Below are 22,725 nucleotides of genomic sequence, written 5' to 3'. Positions count from 1 at the left end.
AGGATGTGTAAGGGATATTTGACCAAGAAAGAGTGAGTGCTGCATCAGATGACCTGGCCTCCACAATTACCGGACTTCAACCCAATTGAGATGGTTTGGGATGAGTTGGACAGCAGAGTGAAGGATAAGCAGCCAACAAGTGCTCAGCATCTGTGGGAATTCCTTCAAGACTGTTGGAAAAGCATACCAGATGAAGCTTGTTGAGAGAATGCCAAGAGTGTGCAAAGCAAAGGCAAAGGGTGGCTACTTTGAAGAATCTCAAATATAAAATATATTTTGATTTGTTTAACACTTTTTTTGGTTACTACATGATTCCATACGTATTATGTCATAGTTTTGATGTCTTCACTATTATTCTACAATGTAGAAAATAGTAAAAATAAAGAAAAACCTTTGAATAAGTTGGTCTGTCCAAACTTTTGACTGATAGTGTAATTTAACAATATTAGGCTGAGTTAATAAAACAGTAAAACCTATGCACATTTGTTTTTAGTGATACAATCTTTATCAAACAAAAACATACATATGTAAAAACAAAAGCATACATACTGTCTAAAACAGAAACATTCATATCTTTAAAAAAAACACAGTACATATCTAAAACCACTAACGTTATTTCAGTCGTTGGCGCACACGCACCTCTGTGTAAACTGATAGATTATCAGAGGGTATAAAAACATCCCTGTGGCGCCTAAACATGGTGTGTGTGAGTGTATATGTGACTGCTGCCAAATGTTCCTCCTGTGTCATTTCCTGACATTGAAGTGCCTCGTCACCTCAGGGGCCTCTGACTCGGACTGTTATCAGCCAGAGAAGGGTCAAACACACTAATTGTTCCAGAACACAAAACATGGGATTCGTCAGCCTACTTCAAAAATCAAGACAGAGTGTGCACTGTGCTGCTAAGTCACATACTCAATAACATGAAGCTCAATGGTTGTAACAGTATGTTTGTAGGACTACACTAACAAACAATGTTGGGGTCACTTCATTTTTTAAATTCAGTCAAACATTGAACATTTTTTGTTGAAAATGTATGCGTTTGTACTGTGCTGATATTAGATGAGCAGTCTTCTTCAGGCTACAGGACCAGACTTCTTAGGTGCGTTTCTGATCAGGAAAGATCCACAACTATTCTGAGAACAATCCTTAATGCTCTACACACACACACACACACACACACACACACACACACACACACACACACACACACACACACACACACACACACACACACACACACACACACACACACACACACACACACACACACACACGTTCAGGTGGTGAGCTGAGACCTCAGACAGCTCTTCTCTGATTGGTACATTAGTTAAGACGAGGTAACGACTTGGACCTGATGGACACACACACACACACACACACACTTTCCTAAATAGTGAGGAAAAAAAGTATTACCATACCTTCATGGTCTCTTTTAAGACCAACTTAGAAAAGTCAGACCTCGGCACCAACAAACAGTGTCTCCAGACACCTTGGTCCTGGTATTACACAGGAGGGAAAAGCATCATTAACATTGTTAGTGTCACGACTTCTGCCGAAGTCGATGCCCCTCCGTGCGCGGGTGTGGCTCGGCGGTCGACGTCACCGGTCTTCTAGCCATCATTGATCCGTTTTTCATTATCCATTGGTTTTGTCTTGTCTTCCATCACACCTGTTTCCAATCCCATTAATTACTTGTGTATTTAACCCTCTGTTTCCCCTCATGTCCTTGTCGGTGATTGTTTGTATGTTATGTTATGTGGATTAATGTATCGGTGTGCGACGGGTATCCTTTACCCAGTTTATTTTGTACTTTGGTTATGGAGTTTGTTTTTCATTAAATACTTCATATTTAACCAACGTGGTTTCTCCTGCGCCTGACTTCCCTGCCACCTACATTCACGAGTATGACAGAATCACCGACCCGCATATTGAAGTCAGCAGGAGAGGATACCACGGACATGGAGGTGGAGGAGCGCATCCAGGAGCAAGCGAAGAAGCTTCACCATCTGTGCGCCGCCATGGAGCGCGTTGTCCAGAAGATGGACCGCTGGGAGAGACAGGGAGTTCTTCCAGCGCCTCCACCAGCCCAACCGGGGTCTATACTGCACACCCCTGCTCAATCTGAACCCGGTGGAATCCGTATATCCATGCCTCAGGGATACAACGGAAATACTGCCGGCTGCCAGGGTTTCCTCCTCCAATTAGACCTTTATCTGGCCACGGTCCAACCAGTTCCATCAGACCGAGTAGAGTTTCGCCCTCGTCTCATGCCTCACCAGGAATGGGCCAGCGCTGTGTGTGACGGAGGAGATGCGGCGTTGGACCGTTATGAGGAGTTCATCCGCCGTTTCCGGGCAGTCTTCGACCACCCACCCGAGGGCAGAGCGGTGGGTAAGCGCCTCTACCATCTGAGGCAGGAGACGAGGAGCGTACAGGATTTTGCTTTGGAGTTCAGGACACTGGCAGCCAGTGCGGGATGGAATCACGGGGCCCTGATCGACCATTATCGCTGCAGTCTGCGTGAGGACGTCCGTCGGGAGCTGGCCTGCAGAGACACCACCCTCACCTTCGGATCTGTCCATCCGGCTAGACAACTTGCTGGCTGCTCGCGGACGTCCAGATCGGGGTCTGGTGGTTCCATCCTCCCGCACCCCCTCTCCTATACCCAGGGAACTGGGAGGGTGCACAGGGAGACTGGAGGGGGTTCCCGCTCGTGCACCATCGGTGGCCGCAGAGGGCACACTGCTGGTCGGTGCCGGGTAGGTTCTTCTGGGAATCGAGGTAGCAGGCAGGGCGCTCTGGCACCACCCCAGGTGAGTAGGCACCATTCTCATCCAGAGCCCTCTGTTGCACATTTATTTTTGTCTGTTACTTTTCCTGATTTTTCCCAGCCTTCCCAGCATAAGGTGCTAGTAGATTCAGGCGCGGCTGGGAATTTCATTGATCAAGCTTTTGCTAATAGTTCAGGGATCCCTATTGTACCCGTGGATGTGCCTTTCCCCGTTCACACCTTAGATAGTCGACCATTAGGGTCAGGGTTGATCAAGGAGGCCACAGCTCCTTTGAGTATGGTGACACAGGGGGGGTCACAAGGAAAAATGTTGTATTTTCCTTATGGACACTCCTGCGTATCCCGTGGTGCTGGGTCTACCTTGGTTAACTAGTCATAACCCCAGAGGGCTCTCACGGGGTGGTTGCGAGAGTGATCAGGTAGGTGTGGATGGATTTCCGTTGGTGCTACTACGGTGGAATGTCCAGACCAGGTTTCCACCATGCGCATTCCCCCCGAATATGCCGATTTGGCTCTCGCCTTCTGTAAAAGGAAGGCGACTCAATTACCACCCCATCGACAGGGGGATTGTGCGATAAATCTCATGGTAGACGCTGCACTTCCCAAGAGTCACGTGTATCCCCTGTCGCAAGCGGAGACGGTGGCTATGGAGACATATGTCTCTGAATCCCTGCGTCAGGGGTACATTCGGCCCTCCATTTCACCCGTCTCCAAGTTTCTTTTTTGTGAAGAAGGATGGAGGTCTGCGCCTGTGCATTGATTATCGAGGTCTCAATAAAATCACGGTGGGGTACAGTTACCCGCTACCCCTGATCGCCCCGGCGATTGAGTTAATGCACGGGGCGCGCTTCTTCACTAAACTGGATCTCCGGAGTGCGTACAATCTGGTGTGTATCTGAGATGGGGACGAGTGGAAGACAGAATTTAGTACCACCTCAGGGCATTATGAGTACCTCGTCATGCCATACGGGTTAACCTGTTAGGGCTAGGGGGCAGTATTGACACGGCCGGATAAAAAAACGTACCCGATTTTATCTGGTTACTACTCCTGCCCAGTAACTAGAATATGCATATAATTATTGGCTTTGGATAGAAAACACCCTAAAGTTTCTAAAACTGTTTGAATGGTGTCTGTGAGTATAACAGAACACATATGGCAGGCAAAAACCTGAGAAGATTCCAAACAGGAAGCGCCCTCTCTGACAAGTTGTTGTTCATCTTGGCTCTTTTTATTGAAGACTGAGGATCTTTGCGGTAACGTGACATTTCCTACGGCTCCCATAGGCTCTCAGAACCCGGGAAAAAGCTGAATGATATCGAGGCAGCCTCTGGCTGAAACAAATTATTGCGTTTGGATAGTGGCTGGTCAGAGTACTCTGAGACTCACGCTCGTGCACGAGGACACGAGATGTATTTATTTCCTCTCTCTTTGTACGTATACAGGCTTTCCCGGTCGGAATAGTATCGCTTTTTTACGAGAAAAATGGCATAAAAATTTATTTTAAACAGCGGTTGACATGCTTCGAGGTACGGTAATGGAATATTTAGAATTTTTTTGTCACGAAATGCGCCATGCTCGCCACCCTTATTTACCCTTTCGGATAGTGTCTTGAACGCACAAACAAAACGCCGCTGTTTGGATATAACAATGGATTATTTGGGACCAAACCAACATTTGTTATTGAAGTAGCAGTCCTGGGAGTGCATTCTGACGAAGAACACCAAAGGTAATCAAACTTTTCTAATAGTAAATCGGAGTTTGGTGAAGGCTAAACTTGCTGGGTGTCTAAATAGCTAGCCCTGTGATGCCGGGCTATCTACTGAGAATATTGCAAAATGTGCTTTCACCGAAAAGCTATTTTAAAATCGGACATATCGAGTGCATAGAGGAGTTCTGTATCTATAATTCTTAAAATAATTATGTTTTTTGTGAACGTTTATCGTGAGTAATTTAGTAAATTCACCGGCAGTGTTCAGTGGGAATGCTAGTCACATGCTAGTCACATGCTAATGTAAAAAGCTGGTTTTTGATATAAATATGAACTTGATTTAACAAAACATGCATGTATTGTATAACATAATGTCCTAGGATTATCATCTGATGAAGATCATCAAAGGTTAGTGCTGCATTTAGCTGTGGTTTGGGTTCATGTGACATTATATGCTAGCTTGAAAAATGAGTGTCTGATTATTTCTGGCTGGGTACTCTGCTGACATAATCTAATGTTTTGCTTTCGTTGTAAAGCCTTTTTGAAATCGGACAGTGTGGTTAGATTAACGAGAGTCTTGTCTTTAAAATGGTGTAAAATAGTCATATGTTTGAAAAATTGAAGTATTTGCATTTTTGAGGTATTTGAATAACGCGCCACGGGATTACACTGGCTGTTGAGTAGGTGGGACGCAAGCGTCCCACCTAGCCCATAGAGGTTATAGAATGCTCCATCAGTCTTCCAATCGTTTGTAGACGAGATTTTCACGACTTCTACCGAAGTCGATGCCCCTCCTTGCACAGGTGGTGCTCGGCGGTCAACGGTCTTCTAGCCATCATTGATCAGTTTTTTATTATCCATTGGTTTTGTCTTGTCTTCCATCACACCTGTTTCCAATCCCATTAATGACTTGTGTATTTAACGCTCATGACCACCATTAATTACTTGTGTGTTTCCCCTCATGTCCTTGTCGGTGATTGTTTGTATGTTATGTTATGTGGATTTGTGTATCGGTGTGCGACGGGTATCCTTTACCCAGTTTATTTTGTACTTTGGTTATGGAGTTTGTTTTTCATTAAATACTCCATATTTAACCAACTTGGTTTCTCCTGTGCCTGACTTCCCTGCCACCTACATTCACGAATATGACAGTTAGTCTGGCCTGTCACTCAATAAAACCTCATTTCACTTTCTCTGTACGGTGACATTGACCCACATGTAAGGGAACACGACCGGGGGAATCAAGTAGGGGGACATGGTGAGAGAGAGTCAATGATACGGACAGTTATATAAAATACACAGAACAGGGAAAATATGAGAAAGAATGGGACTGAGGGGGAGATTTGCTCTGTGCTTAAGATAGTGTAAACCCTCCTCAGAACTAGTCTCGTACTACCGTCCAGATCAGGCAAGCTTAAATACATGTGTTTAGCTGATTCAGTGTAGTGAAATATATGTATGTGAGCTCACAGATCTGGATGGTAGTTCGAGGCTACCTTATAGCGAGCATTGTCGAAGAGAAGTTTGAAAATGAATTATGATGATCTGTGCTCTTTTGCATTATGAAAATGTCACACTAAGTGTCCGAGGCTGTAAAGACATTTTTAGAGAATTATGTTTTGTGTACTAAGTCTGACATCTCCCCAATATACCATGATAGTCTTGTGTCTTTCTGTAGTAAAACCGTATAGGACAGCCCCTCAACTACCTCAACAGTAAGAAATGGCATCGTTGCTGCGAGAAAAAAAACCTGACTCTGTTTTAACTCACAAAGTGTCCTATATTCCTTGTCCACCTGCCAGTGGTGATTATTTGTCACATGTGCGGAATACAACAGGTATAGAGCTTACAGTTAAATGCTTACTTACAAGCCCTTAACCAACAATGCAGTTAAGAAAAATAAAAAAAAAATAAAAAATACAAATAAAAGTAGCAGTAAAATAACAATAGTCAATGTGCGGGGGTTAGTTGAGGTAGTATGTACATAGTTATTAAAGTGACTATTCATAGATAATAAAAGAGAGTAGCAGCAGCATAGGGGGGGGGGGGCGTGGCAATGCAAATAGTCTGGGTAGCCATTTGATTAGCTGTTCAGGAGTCTTATGGCTAGAAGTTGTTTAGAAGCCTCTTGGACCTAGACTTGTCACTCCAGTACCGCTTGCCATGCGGTAGTAGAGAGAACAGTCTATGACTAGGCTGGCTGGAGTCTTTGACAATTTTTATGGCCTTCCTCTGACACCACCTGGTATAGAGGTCCTGGATGGCAGGAAGCTTGGCCCTAGTGATGTACTGGGCCGATCGTACTACATTTACATTTTAGTCATTTAGCAGACGCTCTTATCCAGAGCGACTTACAGTAGTGAATGCATACATTTCATACATTTTTCTGTTTCCCCCCCATACTGGTCCCCCGTGGGAATCGAACCCACAACCCTGGCATTGCAAACACCATGCTCTACCAACTGAGCCACATGGGTCTAAGACGCTCTGTAGTGCCTTGCGGTCAGAGGCCGAGCAGTTGCCATACCAGGCAGGGATGTACCCGTCAGGATGCTCTCGATGGTGCAGCTGTAAAAACTTTTGAGGATCTGAGGACCCATGCCAAATCTTTTCAGTCTCCTGAGGGGGAATAGATTTTGCGTGCCCTCTTCACGACTGTCTTGGTGTGCTTGGACCATGTTAGTTTGTTGGTGTTGTGGACGCCAAGGAACTTGAAGCTCTCAACCTGCTCCACTACAGCCCCATCGATGAAAATGGGGGCGTGTCCCATCAAAGTGTACTCCCACACTGGCCTCGTCCCAAATGGAACCCTTTTCCCTACATAGTGCACTACTTTTGACCACAGCCCTATGGGCCCTGGTCAAAAGTAAAGGACTCTATAGGGCTTAGGGTGGCATTTGGGACGCACACACTGACTGACTGATTGGCTCCTCATATCACATAAAGGACACACACACTGTCGATATCTGACTCTGACACCTGATTCAGCCTCTTGGCCCTATCCTTACACCCCTGTCTCACTCACACACACACACACACACACACTCACACACACACTCACACTCGGGGGCATGTCCCCAGTACATTGTTTGAATCGTGAATTGTGCCAAATGACATTTGACCCACTCACCCACACCCACACATGCCTCCTATACTTTTCAAAGGAGACAAATTATCAGGACATAGGGCAGCGCACAATTGGCCCAGCATCATCCGGGTTTGGCCAGTGACTTGCCTGGTTAAATAAAGGTTAAATAAAAAATAGAAAAATGTTTTCAAACGTTAGCAACGGAAAACTAAAATTAGAGTTTCTTATTATTCCCCCCCCCGCTTCAGTCTGTTTCCTTTCGTTTGGTGCCAGATAGACTATTCCACCGAATGACTGTTGGCTAAGCCTACAGAGTAACTGTAGTTGGAGTGACACCTACCTATCCTAAGGGGGGTGGTAGCCTAGCGGTTAGCGTGTTAGGTCAGAAACCAAAAGGTTGCTGGTTTGAATACCAGAGCAGACAAGGTGAAAAATCTGTTGATGTGCAAACAACACATTTCACTGCAACAATCTACCTACATGTACAGTACATTAACTCAATTACCTCGACTAACGGGTGCCCCCCGCACATTGACTCTATACCGGGTACCCTCTGTATATAGCCTCGCTGTTGTTATTTTACTGCTGCTCTTTAATTATTTCTCTTAAAACTGCTTTGTTGGTTAGGGGCTTGTAAGTAAGCGTTTCACAGTAAGGACTAGACCTGTTGTATTCGACACGTGACAAATACAATTTGATTTGATCTGTTTTTATTTGATTAGATCCAAGAATACAGCCATTAAAATTCCCTTCAACAACATTGCTGCCACACACACACACACTTGTTAAAAACAAATAACTATGTAGTCTTCTGATATTCTTTAGGAATGTTCTATTTTTAAAAAAACCACAGTATTTTTCAGGCCAGTTAGTACATACTATCAACACCCATAACCACCAAACCAGACAGGCAAATTCAGGGCAGCTAAAACAACCCAAGCCAAGGACAAATCGCCTTAAATCTACAGTTTTATATAGAGCCATAGCTGAATGGAACTCATTACCAATCCATATTTCTCAGGCAAAAAGTCAATCCACCTTCAAGCAAAAATTACAAGAACATCTAATGCGATAGACCATATGACTGGACAGGAAATAGAAAGAACATTAATGCGATAGACCATATGACTGGACAGGAAATAGAAAGTATCAACTGAATGTTAAATGTGTTTCCTGTCAGGTATTTTATTTATCTGTATTGTCTACTTGTTGAATGTTTATGAAGTCTTGATTTGTGGTTGTTTGTAATATCTTGTTAATTGGTGTTGGACCCCAGGAAGATTAGCTAGCATTACGGCGTTAGCTAATGGGGATCCTAATAAAAATTACACTCACATGCACATGCTCACAAGCACAGACATACACAAACACACCTCAATCCTGTCCTTTTACTACGAGCCAAACTCTCCCCTGTGGATGACAGAGAACTCTGACATAAAGTCCACTCCTATTCCTTTGGCTGTGTGTGTCCACTATATGTATATCCTCAAGCATTTGAAACCTCATGAATACAGAACCAACCATCAGACAGACAGTATATGAGTGATTACTTCCTGATCCAGTATGTGAGTGATTACTTCCTGATCCAGTATGTGAGTGATGACTTCCTGATCCAGTTGGAGTGATTCACTATTTGAAAAAAAAAATGGTTCTGAAGCAGCTGCCATTGGTCAGTTACTGGGGCATATAATTAAGTTAATGCTCGGCCCACTGAAAAACCCTACCCCTGCACTATTTGCAAATCTGACGGGAAAGGTGAAATAAATAAATATGGAGGACACTTCCCTAAGACCTTTGGAAAGCTAGGTGGAGTAACACCATTTGGTCCGAACTTACCAGTCCCTTCAGGTTTCCAAACAATGAAGGTTGTTGTAGGGGCAGGCACCCATAGTGACAGTAAGTGTAACGGGTGTCGTTTGTAGTTGAAGAAGAAGTCGACCAAAACGCAGCGTGGTAAGTGTTCATGATATTTATTTTCAAGAAACACGCAAACAAAAATAACAAAAGGGAAACCGAAAACGCACAGTTCCGTCAGGCACATAAGCTAAACAGAAAATAAACTACCCACAAAACACAGGTGGGAAAAGGCTGCCTAAGTATGATTCCCAATCAGAGACAACAATAGACAGCTGCCTCTGATTGGGAACCCTACTCGGTCAAAACAAAGAAATATACAACATAGAATGCCCACCCCACATCACACCCTGACCTAACAAATAGAGGAATAAAACGTCTCTCTAAGGTCAGGGCGTGACAGTACTCCCCCCCCCAAAGGTGCGGACTCCCGGCTGCAAACCTGAACCTATAGGGGAGGGTCCGGGTGGGCATCTACCCCCGCTCCGCCAGCTGATCCCTCCGCTTTTGTGTAACCGGACCATGGATCGTCGCCGGAGGAACCGGACCGTGGATCATCGCCGGAGGCTCTGGACTGCCGACTGCCGCTGGAGACTCCGGACTGCCGACCGCCGCTGGAGACTCCGGACTGCCGACCGCCGCTGGAGACTCCGGACTGCCGACCGCCGCTGGAGACTCCGGACTGCCGACCGCCGCTGGAGACTCCGGACTGCCGCTGGAGACTCCGGACCGGGGACCGTCGCTACAGGCTCCGTGCCGGGGACCGTCGCTGCAGGCTCCGTGCCGGGGATCGTCGCTGGAGGCTCCGTGCCATGGATCGTCGCTGGAGGCTCCGTGCCATGGATCGTCGCTGGAGGCTCCGTGCCATGGATCGTCGCTGGAGGCTCCGTGCCATGGATCTTCGCTGGAGGCTCCGTGCCATGGATCATCGCTGGAGGCTCCGGGCCATGGATCATCACTACAGGCTCCACGCCATGGATCATCACTACAGACTCCGGGCCATGGATCATCACTGGAGGCTTCGTGCCATGGATCATCACTGGAAACTTCGGACCATGGATCATCACTGGAGGCTTCGTACGTGGAGCCGGAACAGGTCTCACCGGACTGGGGAGACGCACTGGAGACCGGGTGCGCAGAGCTAGCACAGGATATACTGGGCCGTGGAGGCGCACTGGAGGTCTGGAGCGTAGGGCTGGCACAACCCGTCCTGGCTGGATGCTTACGTTAGCCCGGCAAGTGCGGGGCGCTGGCACAGGACGAACTGGGCTGTGAAGGCGCACTGGCGACACAGTGCGTAGAGCTGGCGCAGGATGTCCTGGACCGAGGAGGCGTACTGGAGACCAGGAGCGCTGAGCCGGTACAATCCGTCCTGGCTGAATGCTCACTCTAGCACGGCAAATGCGGGGTGCAGGCACAGAGCGCACCGGGCTATGAATGCGCACTGGAGATATAGTGCGCATCACAGCATAACACGGTGCCTGACTGGTCACATGCTCCCCACGGTAAGCGCGGGGAGTTGGCTCAGGTCTCCACCCTGACTCCGCCAATCTCCCCGTGTGCCCCCCCCCCCCCCCCCCAAGACATTTTTGGGAGCTGCCTCTCGGGCTTCCGTTGTTGCCGTGCTAGTTCCTCGTAGCATCGCCGTTCTGCTCTCGCTGCCTCCATCTCCTCCTTCGGACGGCGATACTCCCCGTCCTGCCTCCAGGGTCCTTTCCCGTCTAGGATTTCCTCCCAGGTCCATTCGTCCTGACCACGCCGCTTGGTCCTTTGGTGGTGGTTAGTTCTGTAACGGGTGTCGTTTGTAGTTGAAGAAGAAGTGGTCCAAAACGCAGCGTGGTAAGTGTTCATGATATTTATTTTCAAGAAACACGCAAACAAAATAACAAAAGGGGAAAATGCACAGTTCCGTCAGGCACATAAGCTAAACAGAAAATAACTACCCACAAAACACGGGTGGGAAAAGGCTGCCTAAGTATGATTCCCAATCAGAGACAACGATAGACAGCTTCCTCTGATTGGGAACCATACTCGGTCAAAACAAAGAAATATACAACATAGAATGCCCACCCCACATCAAACCCTGACCTAACAAATAGAGGAATAAAACGTCTCTCTAAGGTCAGGGTGTGACAGTAAGTGCCTTTTCTCAACTGACCAGTGCATAAAGCCCTTTACACGTCAGCAGTTGTCACAAAGTGCTATACAGAAACCCAGCCTAAAACCCCAAACAGCAAGCAATGCAGATGTAGAAGCACGGTGGGTAGGACAAACTCACTAGAAAGACAGGAACCTAGGAAGAAACCTACTGTACAGAGGAACCAGGCTATGAGGGGTGGCCAGTCCTCTTCTGGCTGTGCCGGGTGGATATTAGAAGAGTACGTGTGGCCATAAAGGCCAGATGGTTATTCTGAGAAAACCTTTCAGTTACCTAGAGACTACAGGCCAAGAGTGTTTAATGATCAGATCAAGCTTTGAGGAAAACTCCAGGTTCTATACATGGGTGACGGTCTTACCTACGGAGGGCGCCCTGTGATGGGTAGGACACTCCAGGGTCCCCTGTTGGGTTCGACCAAACATGGCAGAGTAGACGGCGATCTGCATCCCCTGTTTACAGCTCAGCTTCATCCTTTCCTCCTCACACACCACCGTACTCTTATACTCATCTGGAAGGGGGTGGAGGAAGAGATATCATCTTTAGTATCATCAGACACACACACACACACCTTACCCTTTCTGTCTGTCTCAGGCTTACTCTGAAGTTAGCCTTTTATTTTCCCTGTGAGTGTGCAGGTGTTCACGTGTGAAGGTGTGAAAGTGTGCAGGTGTTCACGTGTGAAGGTGTGAAAGTGTGCAGGTGTTCAGATATTCAGGTGTGTGTGTTCTAAATACTTCTCTCCATCATCCCTTTCCAAGCACCATGAGCCTTCCCTCACTCTTTCTGTCCTACATCCTCAAATGTAAACCTCTCTCCCCATCCATCTTTCTTCCCCTCCCTCCTTCTCTCAGAGCCAGAATACCAGTGGTGTAATCCCTTCTCTCACAGCCAGAATACCAGTGGTGTAATCCCTTCTCTCAGAGTCAGAATACCAGTGGTGTAATCCCTTCTCTCAGAGCCAGAATACCAGTGGTGTAATCCCTTCTCTCAGAGCCAGAATACCAGTGGTGTAATCCCTTCTCTCAGAGCCAGAATACCAGTGGTGTAATCCCTTCTCTCAGAGCCAGAATACCAGTGGTGTAATCCCTTCTCTCAGAGCCAGAATACCAGTGGTGTAATCCCGTCTCTCAGAGCCAGAATACCAGTGGTGTAATCCCGTCTCTCAGAGCCAGAATACCAGTGGTGTAATCCCGTCTCTCAGAGCCAGAATACCAGTGGTGTAATCCCTTCCCTCAGAGCCAGAATACCAGTGGTGTAATCCCTTCTCTCAGAGCCAGAATACCAGTGGTGTAATCCCTTCTCTCAGAGCCAGAATACCAGTGGTGTAATCCCTTCCCTCAGAGCCAGAATACCAGTGGTGTAATCCCTTCTCTCAGAGCCAGAATACCAGTGGTGTAATCCCTTCTCTCAGAGCCAGAATACCAGTGGTGTAATCCCTTCTCTCAGAGCCAGAATACCAGTGGTGTAATCCCTTCTCTCAGAGCCAGAATACCAGTGGTGTAATCCCTTCCCTCAGAGCCAGAATACCAGTGGTGTAATCCCTTCCCTCAGAGCCAGAATACCAGTGGTGTAATCCCTTCTCTTAGAGCCAGAATACCAGTGGTGTAATCCCTTCTCTCAGAGCCAGAATACCAGTGGTGTAATCCCTTCTCTCAGAGCCAGAATACCAGTGGTGTAATCCCTTCCCTCAGAGCCAGAATACCAGTGGTGTAATCCCTTCTCTCAGAGCCAGAATACCAGTGGTGTAATCCCAGCCACCCAGGGTGTTGTAGTAGCTAAATCCAGTCATGTTATTCCTGAGCTGTGGTGTGGTCACACTAGACTGACTGGGAGTGGCCACTCACTCCACTGACCCCTCCACTACCCTGACCCTGGACCAATCAACAGCTCTTTTGTACTCTGTCACTTAACCAATGACTTCTGGGCGACAGAGAAATGTCTCTGTAGGATCTAAGTGGGGTTTTAGTGAGGTGCAACGAGCAGGTGTCACTGCCTCTGAAAGGAAAGCGGGTGAGGGAGGGATGGAAACAGAAGAAGAGAGAGGGAGAGAGAGTTGGGTTGAAAATCATCTCTCTCTCTCTCTCTCATTCCCTCTCTCTCATTCCCTGTCCCAGTCTTCTCCGCTGCATTCCTGTTCCACTCCCCCATGTCCATAGTTTTGATTTTCAGGGAGTTCAGCTGTCACAGGTTAATGTGACTGGGCTCTGTGTGTGGAATACCTGTGCATGGCTAAACACATCCACATTGCAGGTTGACAATCATTGGGATGACTCGTCTTAGAGGCAGAGCGATTTCCACTAGATGGACCAGCTGCAAAGTCAAAATTGTCTATATATCGTAAAAATGTTTTCAAATAGAAATTAGCTTTTTGATCTCAATTTCAAGTTAGAGTTAGGCATAAGGTAAACGGTGTGATCAAGGTCAAGGTTAAAATCTTATTGTATGACTTTGTGGGTGTGCCAGCTAGTGACCACCATGCAGAGCTGCCTCCAGTACATGAGTCATCCCAATAAATGCTAACCTGCATCCACATTATCAAGGCTTCTGTTTCTGCACATTAGTATGAATGGGATTTAAACCTTCATAGTGTCACCAGGGATTTCTTTGTGTGTGTGTGTGTGTGTGTGTGTGTGTAGATATATATATATATATATATATATATATATATATATATATAGACAGAAACAGACACTATAAGGTGGAGTAGAAATGATAAAGAAACTCAGGGGTGATGAGGGAGGGACTTACTAGGCATGCATTTGTACCACACAATGAGGTATTTGCTGCTACTGGGGCACGGGTCCATCCCGAAGAGACGACTGCTGACAAGGACCTGACAGATCCTCCGGTCCTGGCACTCATCCAACATTTTCTACCATTGAAAGAGAGATATTGAGGGAGAGAGAGAGAGAGGAGGAGAGAGATGGAGAGAGAGAGAGAGAGGAGGAGAGAGATGGAGAGAGCGAGAGAGAGAGCGAGAGAGAGAGAGAGAGAGAGAACAATGATCAAGCCGGAGGGCACACAAACCAAAAACCACTTCAAACACCCTAACCATCCCCTTCTCCCAGGCCATGGGAACAGTTCTACACTCCAGCTTCCTGACATCTCCTTCTCCTCCCAGGCCATGGGAACAGTTCTACACTCCAGCTTCCTGACATCTCCTTCTCCTCCCAGGCCATGGGAACAGTTCTACACTCCAGCTTCCTGACATCTCCTTCTCCTCCCAGGCCATGGGAACAGTTCTACACTCCAGCTTCCTGACATCTCCTTCTCCTCCCAGGCCATGGGAACAGTTCTACACTCCAGCTTCCTGACATCTCCTTCTCCTCCCAGGCCATGGGAACAGTTCTACACTCCAGCTTCCTGACATCTCCTTCTCCTCCCAGGCCATGGGAACAGTTCTACACTCCAGCTTCCTGACATCTCCTTCTCCTCCCAGGCCATGGGAACAGTTCTACACTCCAGCTTCCTGACATCTCCTTCTCCTCCCAGGCCATGGGAACAGTTCTACACTCCAGCTTCCTGACATCTCCTTCTCCTCCCAGGCCATGGGAACAGTTCTACACTCCAGCTTCCTGACATCTCCTTCTCCTCCCAGGCCATGGGAACAGTTCTACACTCCAGCTTCCTGACATCTCCTTCTCCTCCCAGGCCATGGGAACAGTTCTACACTCCAGCTTCCTGACATCTCCTTCTCCTCCCAGGCCATGGGAACAGTTCTACACTCCAGCTTTCTCCCTCACTAGCTTTAAGCACCAGCTGTCAGAGCAGCTCACAGATTACTGCACCTGTACATAGCCCATCTATAACTTAGCCCAAACAACTACTTCTCCTACTGTATTTATTTATTTATTTATTTAGCTCCTTTGCACCCCATTATTTCTATTTCTACTTTTCACTTTCTTCCACTGCAAATCTACCATTCCAGTGTTTTACTTGCTATATTGTATTTACTTCGCCACCATGGCCTTTTTTGCCTTTACCTCCCTTATCTCACCTCATTTGCTCACTTTGTATATAGACTTATTTTTGTACTATATTATTGACTGTATGTTTGTTTTACTCCATGTGTAACTCTGTGTTGTTGTATGTGTCAAACTGCTTGCTTTATCTTGGCCAGGTCGCAATTGTAAATGAGAACTTGTTCTCAACTTGCCTACCTGGTTAAATAAAGGTGAAATAAAAAATAAAATAAAAATAGCTCAGATTTCACAGTCTTAAGGCGTCAGCATGCTTTGCCTAGCCGAACGATTGTGCTTGCAAACTCCCTTAAAAGAATTTCACTTGAAAAACAAGCGGCAATAGTACCGTTTGTCCATCTTGAGACGTCATAGCCAGTCTGCCTCAAAATAGTCTAATTAATCTAAGGTAACTCAAGAAATCTGTAAATAATTGATGTTTTTGCCAAGGAGATCTTAGATGCCCAATTTTACATTGAACTAAGATGTCTGGTGAAGTATTTCTCAAGTGAAGAAATTTGCATGAAAAGGATTTGACAACAAACACTTCACTGAAGAATCCCTACTGTTGACCAATCACAGACGAAACAGCATAGATTTCGCCAACCGACAACAGGCTTGCCTCCTACAAAACATTGTGAGCGCGAACAGCCGAAGAAACCCATGTCGAAGACTAAAACGTCACAAAATGTCGTCATAACATATGCATGAACTATTCTGAAATGTTTGGGATGGGGCGCATGCAGAATCCTTCACACCTTTCTTTCTTTTCTGAGTAACATTCTACTACATTCCACAACAAGGAATTCTACCTCCCTCCCTCCCTGACCAAATTCCCATTTCCTAGAAGTGAATCGAAAAATTATTTTAAATAATTTTGTTTCTGTAATTTTTTACCAGAATGGATCACACTATTGACGTATGCCATCTTTATGCTGGGCTGCGCCCATTCATGATTGCGTGTGGAAGTGGGAGTTGTGATCGGTAGATTGGTGCCTGTTGCTGGGCAAAGCTGGCACACGAGCAGTGACTTCCACTAAAACAAACAGACGTGAAGAAGACAACCTCCCAGAGTTCTCCTGGTGTGTAGAAGACAACCTCCCAGTGTTCTGGTGTGTAGAAGACAACCTCCCAGTGTTCTGGTGTGTAGAAGACAACCTCCCAGTGTTCTGGTGTGTAGAAGACAACCTCCCAGTGTTCTGGTGTGTAGAAGACAACCTCCCAGTGTTCTGGTGTGTAGAAGACAACCTCCCAGTGTTCTGGTGTGTAGAAGACAACCTCCCAGTGTTCTGGTGTGTAGAAGACAACCTCCCAGTGTTCTGGCGTATAGAAGACAACCTCCCAGAGTTCTGGTGTGTAGAAGACAACCTCCCAGTGTTCTGGTGTGTAGAATACAACCTCCCAGTGTTGTTCCTGTGTGTAGAATACAACCTCCCAGTGTTGTTCCTGTGTGTAGAATACAACCTCCCAGTGTTGTTCCTGTGTGTAGAATACAACCTCCCAGAGTTCTGGCATATAGAAGACAACCTCCCAGTGTTGTTCTGATGTGTAGAAGACAACCTCCCAGTGTTGTTCTGATGTGTAGAAGTCAACCTCCCAGTGTTCTGGTATGTAGAAGACAACCTCCCAGTGTTGTTCTGATGTGTAGAAGTCAACCTCCCAGTGTTCTGGTATGTAGAAGTCAACCTCCCAGTGTTCTGGTATGTAGAAGACAACCTCCCAGTGTTGTTCTGATGTGTAGAAGACAACCTCCCAGTGTTGTTCTGATGTGTAGAAGTCAACCTCCCAGTGTTCTGGTATGTAGAAGACAACCTCCCAGTGTTGTTCTGGTATGTAGAAGACAACCTCCCAGAGTTCTGGAGTGTAGAAGACAACCTCCCAGAGTTCTGGAGTGTAGAAGACAACCTCCCAGAGTTCTGGAGTGTAGAAGACAACCTCCCAGTGTTCTGGCGTGTAGAAGACAACCTCCCAGTGTTCTGGTGTGTAGAAGTCAACCTCCCAGAGTTGTTCTGGTGTGTAGAAGACAACCTCCCAGTGTTGTTCTGGTATGTAGAAGACAACCTCCCAGATTTCTGGCGTGTAGAAGACAACCTCCCAGTGTTCTGGCGTGTAGAAGACAACCTCCCAGAGTTCTGGAGTGTAGAAGACAACCTCCCAATGTTGTTCCTGTGTGTAGAAGACAACCTCCCAGAGTTCTGGCGTGTAGAAGACAACCTCCCAGTGTTCTCCTGGCATATGTGTACTGCTGCCGAAGCTGCCAGATCATAAATCTCAAGCACGCTGACGTTTATGTCATGTCATCACGCGTCATTAAGGAGACATAATGGCCAGGGATAGGATATGGGAAAAAGTACAGAAGCTTGTGATTTCGTATCTACCGGTCTTCAAAGCTCTTTATATTAAAGCTTTTGATATCGGGATTAAAACTGCTACCATCACATCAATTGTTTCTTTCGAGATGTTGTTGGAACAGACAAGAATTGCATTGAGCAAAGTTGCTACACTCTAGTACCAAGTGATTGCAACTGAGGGCCTCTGGATTGGTTTCTCTCATTTGGGCACCTTCTCTAGATCTGAAGCTTAGCGCTCACGATCGTCATTCAGCTATTTTGAGATAAAGTGGGAGGGAGACGAGGGCAACAGAACTCTGAAAGGACAGGAGTGGGTGTGTGTGTGTACCCCCCACACAAAAGGAGGCCTTCAGTCTATTCGTTGCACCCCCAATCAATTTAAGATGGGGATGTCGTGGCAAAGACTCAATGAAACGGCTTTGTGTAGCAGGGCTGGCTGGGACTGCCTCTCCATGCCTTCTCCTTAAAGTGTGTCACTTGCCGGAAAACATTCTCACACAAAGCGTTACGCAATCAGCGGTGGCGGCATTGGCATTGCCTGGGTTTTAACCCTTGTTGTGTGGAGGCTTTTTCTTTCTGGAAGTTTGTCAGACGGCTTTAGGTGCCAAACAACGACAGGCTCTGTTGAGATGGAGGGAGGGATGTGGTGAATGAGGATCCATAAGGGGGAGGGAATACATGAGAAAGTGAGAAGGGTGCAACCTTCTCTGAAATTCCCAGAGCATTATAGCTAGTTTCAAAGGCATGGGTCTGTATTCAAAAAGCATCCCAGAGTACTGATCTAAGATGAGGTGGCAGGTAGCCTAGCGGTTAGAGCAGGTAGCCTAGCGATTAGAGCAGGTAGCCTAGCGATTAGAGCAGGTAGCCTAGCGATTAGAGCAGGTAGCCTAGCGGTTAGAGCAGGTAGCCTAGCGGTTAGAGCAGGTAGCCTAGCGATTAGAGCAGGTAGCCTAGCGGTTAGAGCAGGCAGCCTAGCGGTTAGAGCAGGCAGCCTAGCGGTTAGAGCAGGCAGCCTAGCGGTTAGAGCAGGCAGCCTAGCGGTTAGAGCTGGCAGCCTAGCGGTTAGAGCTGGCATCCTAGCGGTTAGAGCAGGTAGCCTAGTGGTTAGAGCAAGAAGCCTAGTGGTTAGAGCAGGTAGCCTAGTGGTTAGAGCGTTGGGCCAGTAACTGAAAGGTTGCTAGATTGAATCCCCGAGCTAACAAGGTAAAAATCTGTCGTTCTGCCCCTGAACAAGGCAGTTAACCCACTGTTCCTGGGCTGTCATTGTAAATAAGAATTTGTTCTTAACTGACTTGCCTAGTTAAATAAAATAATAGGATCTGGTTCTCCCTGTCCTTCCATTCCTATTCATTGTGATCTAATAGCTAAAAGTGATCCTAAATCAGCACTCCTTTTCTGAGATGCTTTATGGATATGAGCCCTGATCTGACTAAAGGGGGGGGCCAGAGAGATCGAGCCATTGATGGGCTGGGAACCCCTGGACTGTCCCGGTGGCTAGGCTGTCGACTGACGTGGCAGAGAGGAGCATTAAAGTACATGGGGTGTGTATGGTTACCTGTAGTGCAGTGGACATGTAACAATATGTGTCATCCTCCAGTGGGTGTGTCCCTACAAGGGTGTATCTCTGGTAGGACGGGCACTGCTGGGGGTGGGAGGGGCCTTTCCTGCCGTAGAAAGCCGATTGGACGGTGATGGTGGTGCGGGGCGGGCAGCGGACCGACAGGAAGTCGCCGTCGCACGCCTGCTCGGTGTAGTTCCTCAACACTTTGGACAGGTAACCTAGGAGATGAGAAAAACACCATGGTTACCACGAAAACAGCTGCACACCTACACCTATTTACAGTCCATCAACTCTTAAGTGGTGTTCCAGGTAATCTTTTCAGCAGATTGCTGTATCATGTCAATGTGTATTTCCTGAGATGCTAATCACATCTACAGGTGTTGTGGGATCTGATCCTCAGTGCAGCGTGACTGCATTAAAGACAATCTGGAATGCAAAGCCTAAAATCATACTACAAACAAAAGACACTATGAATAGGAGATCATTCACTACAAACAAAGATTATCTGAATAGGAGACATTTCACTCCTCCACCTCCCCAGTATAAAGAAACACACACACACAGTCCCCAGGATGTTCAAATGGACAAAGCCATGGGTGTGTTGAATCCTGAAAGACTTTTACTTAGAATGTGTGGCACACGGCTGCAGCAGTTCTATCTCAGTCAATTGGCATCAAAGAGGAACACAACACATACTGGATAATAATGCAATCAGCAATGCCAATCACACACACAGTCTGGCAAGCTTTGCTTTGTCTTGCCTGGGTTGGACCACCTTGGAAGAAACACTCTCCTCCTTCCTTTAATTTAATCCCTAATTTCATGGTGATGATGTCATATTGAGAGAGCTAGCGTGTTGTCTTATCTGCGCTATATTTTGTTTTTGTTCGTTAACACAGACACACCCTGTCAAGGGAGGCAGCGCCAATTTGGTCGCATAAGTGGTTTTGTGTCTAGATAGTAGGAAGCTTCTGTGGAAGAGCCCCCTGTTTCCATGGTCCATTAGTCATGTTACACATCAACAAGCCCTGACAAAACGACTGCCTTCACTTAACCATATCAAAAACCATGGCTCCGGGCCTAGAATACCACAGCACTACACAGACGCTAAAAGTCCTGGCCCTAGCGTCATTAGCTGTTAGCATTGTTAGCCTCCAGGCATATCTAAAGAACAGACCCAGCATTTAAAGCTATCTGAGCTTCCTAGGCTTGAGCTAAAGCCCTCGCTAAGCTAACCTGCGCTAGTGCTAAGTCTGCTAACCCTGAGTTTGTCTCACCCTGTCTCCATCGGTAAGCCCTTTGTTTGTTAGCGTTAGGGAGTCTCTTCTCGGACTCGGTGTCAGTTAGCCAACCACCATGTTTTGAACTGCATTCCATATTTAAAAAGTCTATTTAAAAAAAGAAAAAACAGAAATAGGCCTATTGGGAAACAATCATAAAACACTTGTAATGTTATTTTACTTGAAACCTCACAGGTCTAGACTGTCTCTTTGAATGCTATAGCTAATTACGGTGTTAGCCAGCATTCTCTGTCATTGTGAGCCACCAGCCTGTCAGTCAGTCAGTCAGGAGAACTGAACCCCATCACAAAGAACCAGCAGCATTAACATTCCTGCCTGCGAGAAGGAGAGTGGAGATAAAAGAGGGAGCACTGCTTTGTCATATGGTGTCTTTTTCCCTCCTTCTTTGTGAAACTATTCAGCCAAGTGATTGACAGCTGGCAGAGGAACATTCAGGACAAAAGTTGTCAAGATAAACAGAAGCTGAGTCTCAAGTGATACCCTATTCTCTGAATATTGCACTACTGTTGACCAGGTCCCAAGGATCTCTGGTCAAAAGCAGTGCCCTATATGGGGAATAGGGTTCCATAGAGCTCTGGTCGAAAGTAGTGCCCTATATGGGGAATAGTGTTCCATAGTGCAATATTTGGGAAATAGGGTTCCATTGGGCTCTGGTGAATGTAGTGCCCTGTATAGGGAATAGGTTGCCATTTGGAATAGAAATCGGCCTATTGGCAGTAGGGAAGTGTTTTCAATACAGGCCCTGTGCCATAATAAGGTTTGAAACCCATGTTCCACTTTACTTGAACCCATCGACCATAAGGGCTAGATAAAACTATCATACCGATGATCTTATCATCTATCATAAGCAGTCATAAGCAGTCATGACTGTTCGTGTCAGCTTATGACAAATTACTTTGAAAAAAGTGTTAACGAAACATATAACATGGACGATGGAGTAAAAAGATTTGACATGGGCCCTCAGATCCTCAAAAAGCTCTACAGCTGCACCATTGAGAGCATCTTGACTGGATTCATCACTGCTTGGTATGGCAACTAATAAGGTTGCGACAGAGGGTAGGTCATACGGCCCAGTACATCACTGGGGCCGAGCTCCCAGCCATCCAAGACATGTATACCAGGTGGTGTCAGAGGTAGACCCTAAAAATTGTTAAAGACTCCAGCCACCCAAGTCAGCCACTCGCTTGCACCGTCTCTATGCACACTCACTGGACTCTACCCAAACAGTCACACATCCTACACTGACAATCCAAAGCACACATGCCCACACACTACATACGCTAACATACAGAAGACACACACACGCTGCTGCTACTCTGTTTATTGTCTACCTTGATTGCCTAGTCACCTTTACCCCTACCTACATGTACATACAGCTGAAGTCGGAAGTTTACGTAAACTTAGGTTGGAATCATTAAAACTAGTTTTTCAACCACTCCACAAATTTCTTGTTAACAAACTATAGTTTTGGCAAGTTGGTTAGGACATCTACTTTGTGCATGACACAAGTAATTTTTCCAACAATTGTTTACAGACAGATTATTTCACTTATAATTCACTGTATCACTATTCCAGTGGGTCAGAAATTAACATACACTAAGTTGACTGGGCCTTTAAACAGCTTGGAAAATTCCAGAAAATTATGTCATGGCTTTAGAAGCTTCTGATAGGCTAACTGACATCGTTTGAGTCAATTGGAGGTGTACCTGTGGATGTATTTTAAGGCCTACCTTCAAACTCAGTGCCTCTTTGCTTGACATCATGGGAAAATCAAAAGAACTCAGCCAAGACCTCAGAAAAAAATGGTAGACCTCCACAAGGTACCCCGTTCATCTGTACAAACAATAGTACACAAGTTGAACACCATATGGGACCACGCAGCCGCCATACCGCTCAGGAAGGAGACGCGTTCTGTCTCCTAGAGATGAACGTACTTTGGTGCGAAAAGGG

General features: G+C 46.4%; 1 protein-coding gene across 1 annotated transcript in view; it reads right to left on the bottom strand.

Annotated features, from left to right (window-relative positions):
• Nucleotides 1-22,725, bottom strand: part of LOC106571159 (protein eva-1 homolog A) — a 171,405-nt gene that overhangs the window by 108,538 nt on the left and 40,142 nt on the right. Inside the window, exons 2-4 of the mRNA XM_014143899.2 lie at nucleotides 19,469-19,692; nucleotides 14,352-14,475; nucleotides 11,962-12,111 (exon numbers count right to left, since the gene is read on the bottom strand). Coding sequence (XP_013999374.1) covers nucleotides 11,962-12,111; nucleotides 14,352-14,475; nucleotides 19,469-19,692 — 498 coding nt within the window. The remainder of the gene's footprint in view (nucleotides 1-11,961; nucleotides 12,112-14,351; nucleotides 14,476-19,468; nucleotides 19,693-22,725) is intronic.

This window comes from Salmo salar, chromosome 15 (assembly GCF_965601325.2).
Source record: "Salmo salar chromosome 15, fSalSal1, whole genome shotgun sequence".
NCBI classification, from domain to species: Eukaryota; Metazoa; Chordata; class Actinopteri; order Salmoniformes; family Salmonidae; genus Salmo; species Salmo salar.
Note: the sequence above shows the minus strand (reverse complement) of the source record. Positions and strands in the feature narration are given on the sequence as shown.